This window comes from Scyliorhinus torazame, chromosome 13, assembly GCF_047496885.1.
Source record: "Scyliorhinus torazame isolate Kashiwa2021f chromosome 13, sScyTor2.1, whole genome shotgun sequence".
Lineage (NCBI taxonomy): Eukaryota > Metazoa > Chordata > Chondrichthyes > Carcharhiniformes > Scyliorhinidae > Scyliorhinus > Scyliorhinus torazame.
The window spans coordinates 64,900,217-64,908,336 of record NC_092719.1 but is presented as its reverse complement, the minus strand read 5'-3'; the positions used below and the strand labels follow the sequence as shown (position 1 = coordinate 64,908,336).

General features: G+C 43.6%; 1 protein-coding gene across 1 annotated transcript in view; it reads left to right on the top strand.

The window, feature by feature from the left end:
• The first annotated feature begins 333 nt into the window (after nucleotides 1–333).
• The window catches only part of LOC140388072 (anoctamin-1-like), a 239,442-nt gene continuing 231,655 nt past the window's right edge, over nucleotides 334–8,120 (top strand). The window contains exons 1-3 of the mRNA XM_072471680.1: nucleotides 334–451; nucleotides 5,489–5,679; nucleotides 6,777–7,115. Coding sequence (XP_072327781.1) covers nucleotides 424–451; nucleotides 5,489–5,679; nucleotides 6,777–7,115 — 558 coding nt within the window. The 5' untranslated portion in view covers nucleotides 334–423. The remainder of the gene's footprint in view (nucleotides 452–5,488; nucleotides 5,680–6,776; nucleotides 7,116–8,120) is intronic.

The following is an 8,120-nucleotide window of genomic DNA, read 5'->3' as shown; positions in this document are numbered from 1 at the left end:
TATTTCATAATTCTATATCCCCCCACAAAAAGTTTTAATGGTCTGGTGATTCACAGCTCTTTCATGGGGGGGGGGGGGGGGGGGTAGTGGTCAGGACTCTAGGTTTCCTGATGGTGAAGATAATTTTATTGTTTGTTTTTGATTTCACTTCTGAGTACTTTGACACTAATTTGAAGAAAAGTGAAAAGGGAGGTTATCTAGGGGGCCTTAATTTAAGGCGATTAAGCAAATGGAAGGTTCGCCACCCAGGTCCTCCCCTCCAGCACACCACATTTCAACCGGGACCCGGCGATACTAGCTGCGAGAGTCTCTCGCACATTGACCCAGTCCAAACAGACAGCACACAGTGGGACAGCCCCACCGAGACAGATTAGACCTGGATCAGATCATCTCCACACACCCTGATCCTGCCCCTGTCCCAACATGGCAGATCGCGGGCGGCCAGAACCCGGTAGGTGTCTGCTTTACATTTATTGTCGAGGACAGAAAGGGGCGATGGGGTGACCTGGTGCAAATTGGGCTGGCACTTCTTGGAGATTGTGTGTGTTCGGCCAGTCTGGTGCAATGTGTTGTATGAGTTGTTCGGAATAAGGGTCAAGGTGAATAGTTCTTGCAAGTGGCTTAACACACGCTCAGTGGAAATTAATTCCAGATCCCTCTCCAAACACGCTGAGGCCCATAAATGTAACTTAACAAAAATAACATTTAAATATGTGCGCCTCTAATACGTGTGAAACGAATACATTTCTAACAGCATAGTGGGTTCTCTGCACTGAATTGCTTCAGACCGTCTGCAAAAGTGGCTATGATCTGTCGCCAGTATTTATTTGCCTTGGTTCCACACCAATCATATATTGGCTTTTAGTTAAAAACACTCCATTGCGTTAAGTGTGTAGATTCTCAGGGATTGCCTCAAGGCGGACAATATGCTGAGGTTACAGCGGGACTGTCCCACTTTCTAGTGACAGGAATTTGCACCGAGGTTTTGAGTTGCTTTCCCAGCGGGATGCCTGCCCTCAGTTGCTTGGTTGGTTTTCGCGCGTTGTGAGGGGGGGAGCAATGGACAATGACGGTGGGCTATTTTGTCTCTCAAACCATTCCTATTCGGATTTACAATGTATGTGTTCCGAAAAACTCGAAACAAAATAATGAAGTAAAAGTTTAAGCAGCAAAATTGAATTTGTTAATCATAGGGGTGGCACGGCGGCACAGTGGTTAGCACTGCTGCCTCACAGCACCAGGGACCCGGGTTCAATTTCAGCCTTGGTTGACTGTGTGGAGTTTGCACTTTCTCCCCGTGTCTGCATGGGTTTTCTCCAGGTGCTCAGGTTTCCTCCCACAGTCCAAAGATGTGCAGGTTAGGTGGATTGGCTATGCTAAATTGCCCCATTAGTATCCAAATAGTTGGGTTATGGGGATAGGGTGGAGGTGTGGGTTTAAGTAGGGTTTCCAAGGGCTGGTGCAGACTCGATGGGCTGAATGACCTCCTTCTGCACTGTAAGTTCTATGATTCTATTTAGATGTGAGCAGAGAAGGACAATATTGATCAGTTCATGATGGGACTGACTGTTAAACTGCTGATCGGCTTGTAACACTGCTGAGGTTGATTTTCAACCATGGTTCAACTGGGGACTTTCTTAACTTGAAGCTTGTGGCTTCAAAGCCCGCTTTTCAGACGCCAGGACATTATGTTCAGACTGATACAGAGGGAGTCCTGGCCTCTAACCGAGTCCCCAGCAATAGCTTCAGGTAGACAGAAACCACCCAGTTGAAGATGATCTGGGGAGTTAACTGGTATCCCGGCCAATATTTCTTCCTCACATCAATGGCTGAAACAGATTGTCTGATAGGGTTGCCAACCCCTCCAGGATTGGCCTGGAGGCTCCAGAAATTGAAGTTCAATCTCCAAGATGTGCAAACCTTGAGCAAAATAACCAGGACAATAAAAAATGATTTTTAAAAACGTTTCTTTGACCATTTCAGAGAGAAGAACGTTTAAAAATTGTTTTTTTTTTGGGGGGGGGGGATGCTGTTCGGCATCATCTAATTGGGTAATGAGTCTTTTTGTCTTCCGATTGGTGTGGGAAGGAAATGGATGTGTTGGCTGGTTGATGTCTGGAGTGGGGGAGGGGGGCAAATCATGTGATGAAACCTCCAGGAACATGTTTAATCACAGTTGGCAACCCTGTTATCTGCCCATTACTTTATTACTGTCTGTGGGACCTTATGTGAAAGTTGACTGCTTTGTTTCCTATATTAAGACAGTAACTGCTTTGCAAGACATCTTGTGCCTCGATGGGGCACCTTTGAATGTTGCTGTCAGCAGTGCTGCAGTATCACAGAGTGAGTTGGTACTTCATGGCACGGTGGGCAGCCTTGGTACCTCATTGGCACCACCTCTCCTGTACCATCACAGTGATATAGCTGTAGCCTGACTTACGGGAGACAAACCTATCGGGTAGTTCTCAGACATCAGGTGAAACCTGGAGGCTTGGGTTTTCATTTGGTACTAATATAAACAAATCTGAAAATATTGATTTGCAAATTTAGCCTCTGTTGCAAACATATCAGCAATAAGCATTTGTACTGATATTTTATAAAGGCCAAATTGATGCATACCTTCAATCCTTTCTATAGCTGACATAAAGACACAGTCATCTTTTCAAAGTGGACGGGACCCTGACCCGGGACACAGAGGTGAAGCAAACACAAACCCCATGTACCATACATTCACCCTCTGTTTAGAATGCTTGTTCCAACATTTCACTGTGTTTGAGGCTTACCTGGTTTGAATTGAATGTTGGTTGTGATTATGTTGTTCCTGTTAGTTACCCTGCTCATTTAAATATACTGTCATGCCATTCTCCCAAAGGTGACCTCCATAATGGCATTTAGATTTCTTACTTTCTTATCAATCTGCTAAAAATGTTTAATCCATGCAAAACTTATATAGACTTGATAATGAGGAGGATTGCATGCTAATATGCTCTTATTAAATGCATGCAGCAAATGTGGTGGCTATAAATAGATCTTTCTAATCCCTTAGCAAGCAGATAACCTTGTAATCCTTTTACATTGCCAGTACAAAGACTGCACAAGCAACAGGTGAAACACAATAGCAGGAGGCTCAAAATCTCCGTGTTTCTTCTCTAATATCATTGTCTTCCAAAGCAGAGTATTACTGAGCCACATGACGCAGTAATTACTCTAACTTTATACTTCGTCTACACTGACTGAGCTAATTTCATTAGGACCATTTGCCACTCTGAATTAGGGAAAATAATACAGAGCAGATTTTCTCATTCCTGATCCCTTGCCATATATGGGTAAACATGCTTGTCTGACAATGTCTGGTGAAAAAAACATGACTCGGAACAGCTTTAGTGCCCTCTGCAGTTGAATAGCTTAATAATTGCTGTCAGTTCCCACATTCACATGGCGAGCATTCAGTGAGCTGCAGGAGGGAACCCAGCAACATTGGAGTCAAAACCCAGCAATAAATGAACACCCTCTGAGGGGAAGGAGAGTAGTGAAATGGACAATTGATATATGAGCTGCTGCCCTGAACCACTGCAGACTATATTGCAATGCACCCACAGTGCTGTTTGGGAGGGAGTTCCAGGATTTTGACCCAGCGGCAGTAAAGGAACACTGATATATTTTCAAGTCAGAATGTTGTGTGACTTGGAGGGGAACTTGCAGGGGATGGTGTTTATGTTGTTCATGCCCTTTACTGAAGAATGACAAGCAAACCTGAAATAAGCAACTGATCGTCATTTGGAAAATATTTTAATTAAAAAATGTTGGGCTCTCAGTGCTGTGTTCTGCTGGTTTAAGTGATCATGTGGATTTTCATATGGGACATTTGCAGTTAGCATATTGAAGAACCTTTTATCACAAAGTGTATTGAAGGTGAAGAAACCTGTGGGACAGTAATGACACAATAGTCTTTTATGATATAAAGAAGAAGAAATACTTACATTTATAAAGCGCTTTTCATGACTACCAGATGCCACAAAGCACTTTACCGGCCATGAAATACTTTGGAAGTGTAGTCATTGTTGCAGTTAGTAGGGTCATTTGAGTGGGTGGTAGTTCCTGTGGTTTTATGAGACTTCCGAGGCTGGCATAAGTCTCCCATGCTCAGGGTCATAAGCCATGGCCTTCAGGGGAACCAGCAAAGTCTTGGTGATGATGGTTAAAGAGCTAGAATTGAGGGACAATGGCTGCTTACAGGCGGAAGATCCTTCAGGAAGAGGATCTGTATTTTCTTTGAGCACACACAAGGAAGTCAATACAAAATCACCTTATGTATCTGTTTCTCTCGACACATTGCTGGTTACTCACTAAAGCTGAATGTGGGAGGCTCATACAAGGAATTGAAAAGGAAAGAGATGAACCACGAGACATGGAGAAATGAGCAAAGGACCTTCCCTTAGGCAGACCACCACTACACACTGTTGTGATGTTGGAAATGCAACAGCCAATTTACGCTCAACAAAATCCCAACAACAGCACCACACACAGTAATTGGGGCTGAGCACCACACGGAACAAGATTGGGGTCAGGTAATTGAGGGATAAATATTGACCATGGTGACAGGGATCACTCTGGTACACTTCTTCATGGGATCTTTTATATCCACCTGACCTGACAAGTGAGGTCTAGGTCTAACACCTCATCCAAAAACCAGCACCTCCCAACGGTGGAGAACTGGACTGTCAGCCATGGTTTTTGTGCCCAAATCCTGGACTGGAACTTGAATCCAGAACCTTGGAACTCAGAGGGAAGAGTGCTTTCAACTCAACCATGGTAGATGTTGGTTAGTATACCGAGTGCAGTCACCGGCTTCATGTAGCTTTATGGGACCTTTGTTGTCACCTGTGATGGTCGCCAGGATCTTCATTTAGCATCATGCTAAAAGACAGTACCTCAACAGAGGAGGATTCCCTTAGTACTGCACAGGAGTAGGGCTGGGACCCTCAATCTTCTGACTTGGATGCAAAAGAACGACCAGTGAGGCAAGAAGTGGCTTTTTACAGGAAACAGTTATAAATGGGATTCTCTGGCATAAGCTATCGAAGAAGCATTATTCCAAAGTGCTTTAAAAGGGTATTATTCAAAAAAAGAACTATTTAAGGACATGGAAGAGATCAGAAGATTGGGATTGCATTTGGTCATGGAGAATGTAGAGAACAACTCTGGCGCAGGCTTGACCTGTTCCAGAACATTCTCAGATTCTACTTAACATGTTTTACATTCTTCCTTGAAGAAATTACCTAGTTTTTAAAATAGCTTTTATTTTGTGAATTTTTACAAACTTGCCTTTAAATAAATTAGTCTATACAAAACATTTGATCCTATAAAAAACGTGAAGGGTCATTTGGAAGAGATAATAACATAGACATAAAATGTGAAGGTTATTTTTTTGGAAGCACGTTGCGAGCACAGTGGGTTTTAAGAGACATTTGTACTTTCTCACTGGCAGGTACACCTATAATTATTTCACATCATTCATTTGAAGAGCCCAGAGAAGTAAAAAGGGGCAGACCAAAAGAATTTGAAAAATATCTTACAATTCCACGATATTTACCACGGGCAAATTTCAGCTTGGCCAGTGGCATTTTGGACAATTCAACATCAGCATCACGCAGTGACGAGGAGTCAGAAAGCCCAACAGTAAGTATGTGTGTGTGTCTGAGTTTAATGTGGGTGTGTGACTGAGTTTAACGTGGGTGTGTGAGACTGTTTTAATGTGTGTGTGTGTGCGACTGTTTAATGTGTGTGTGTGAGACTGTTTTAATGTGTGTGTGTGTGAGACCGTTGTAATGTGTGTGTGTGTGACTGTTGCATGTGTATGGTGCATGTGTGAGTATCTTGCTACCAGGGTTGTCATGGTGATCTTAACTGGAAGATTTCATCTCCCTGGGGCTGAGCACCACACACAGTAATTGGGGCTGAGCACCACACGGAACATGTAAGCCAGGACAAAACAATCTTTAACGTTTGGCTCCTCGTAACTTTAGGTGTTCCCTCTTTAGTCTGTTTTCTGTACCTAAAACATTGGTTAAAGTAAAAAAAAAAGGCAGTTACGTTGACCCACAGGCTGCTGGAATGAAGTGGAACATCTTCTTTACCAAGGATGAGATGCTAAATCTTTCTGTGCTTGCAATCTTAAAGTTGACTTTTCAGCAAACATTTTGAAGTTGCCTTATGGATTTTGTGATTTCTTTTGGTAAGTGAGTATCTCAGCAAAATGCTATAATTTAATTATAATGGGTAGTTTAATGATGAGGCAGGTCACAATTTTATTTGGACCTCTACCTATTGCTTGTTAAGCTCTTTGGGAACGTATTCGGTATTTACTGGGTGTTGAATTAAATTAAGTAAGTAAGTATTAAATCTATCTTTTTTTTGTGGATCCTAATATCAAAAATATTTGAACCATACCTACGGTTAATTTTGAGCGTACTGGGCAGCACGGTAACACAGCGGTGAGCACTGTTGCTTCACAGCGCCAAGGTCCCAGGTTCGATTCCCGGCTTGGGTCACTGTCTGTGCGGAGTCTACACGTTCTCCCTGTAGTCTCCGTGGGTTTCCTTCGGGTGCTCCAGTTTCCTCTGACAAGTCCCGAATGACGTGCTGTTAGGTGAATTGGACATTCTGAATTCTGCCTCTGTGTAAGCAAGACCATTTTCGTTCTCGATATTAGTTTGTAACAGTTATAAAACAGTCTAGAAAACCTAATGTATTTTACCGTTTTTGCTTCTTCTTAGGTTATTAACAACTACTTTGAAGGCGATGAAGAGGGAGACACCAAAAAAGGCTTGTATTTCAGTGATGGGAAGAGAAAGATAGACTATGTTTTGGTTTATCAAAACAGAAAACACGCTTCTCTGTCCACCTCTCAATGTTCTGGAGCTCCTCTCCCGAACGGCACTGCAACAGATCCTCACAGGAGTAAAGCCCGCAAGCAGGCGTCAGAGCATCAGCAGGACGTTGTGCTGGAGGTTGACAGCCCTCACGAATCTGTGGAGGAAGAATGGAGAGCCCGTCGAGAGGAGTTTGAGAAGAACGTCATGGAGAATGGACTAGAGATAGAGAAAGACAAAGAGGTGAGAAAGCAAACTGTCTTAAACTCTGCGATTATTGCTCATTGCCTTGTGGTTACCTTGCAAAGGACAACGTTGGAGTAAGTTTAACAGACAAGCAAATAATTAGATAAAGATAAAGCTTCTTTGACCAAGCTTTTGTTCACCTGTGTAATGCCTTCTTTGGCTGTTAGGTGTCAGTTGTCTGATTGTGCTACTGTGACATGCATCTGGATGGTTTACTCTGTTAGCAGTGATGTATGGATGCAAATTGATGTTGTTGTTAGTGTGAAGATGTATCTTGTATATATCATATCGGTCATTAAGATAAATAATTATATTTAAAGAAAACTGTCTTCGATTATTTCATCTCATCAGGTTTTAGTTTTACTTTTCCTTCCCTCCCTTGATTTTTCCACGATGCCTGTCCTCCGCTTTGCTGATAAAGCAGTGCAATCTTGATGTGGGAGCTGGCAGATCCCATTGCGAGCTGCAGCGACCACATCTGCAGTAAGTGTTGGCTGCTCGAAGAGCTCCGGCTCAGAGTTGATGAGCTGGAGTCTGAGCTTCAAACACTGAGGCACATCCGGGAGGGGGAGACTTACCTGGACACTGTGTTTCAGGAGGCAGTCACACCTGTCAGAGTAAGTAGTTTAAATCCTGCCAGTTGCCAGGGACAGCAGGGTGTGACTGCAAGTCAGGCAGGTAAAGGGAACCAGCAGTCAGGAACTCAGGAGCCTCAGCCCTTGACTCTGTCCAACAGGTATGAGGCACTTGCTCCCTGTGTGGATGGCGAACAGGGCTGCAGGAAGGATGAGTCAGCTGACCAAGGCACCATGGTTCAGCAGGCCATTCAAGGGGAGGGAGTAAATAGGCAAGTTGTAGTTGTAGGGGATTCTATTATCGGGGGATAGATAGTATCCTTTGTGAGCAGGATAAAGAGTCCCACATGGTATGTTGCCTGCCCGGTGCTAGGGTGCGGGACATCTATGACCGGCTTGAAAGGATACTGGAGAGGGAGGGGGAGGA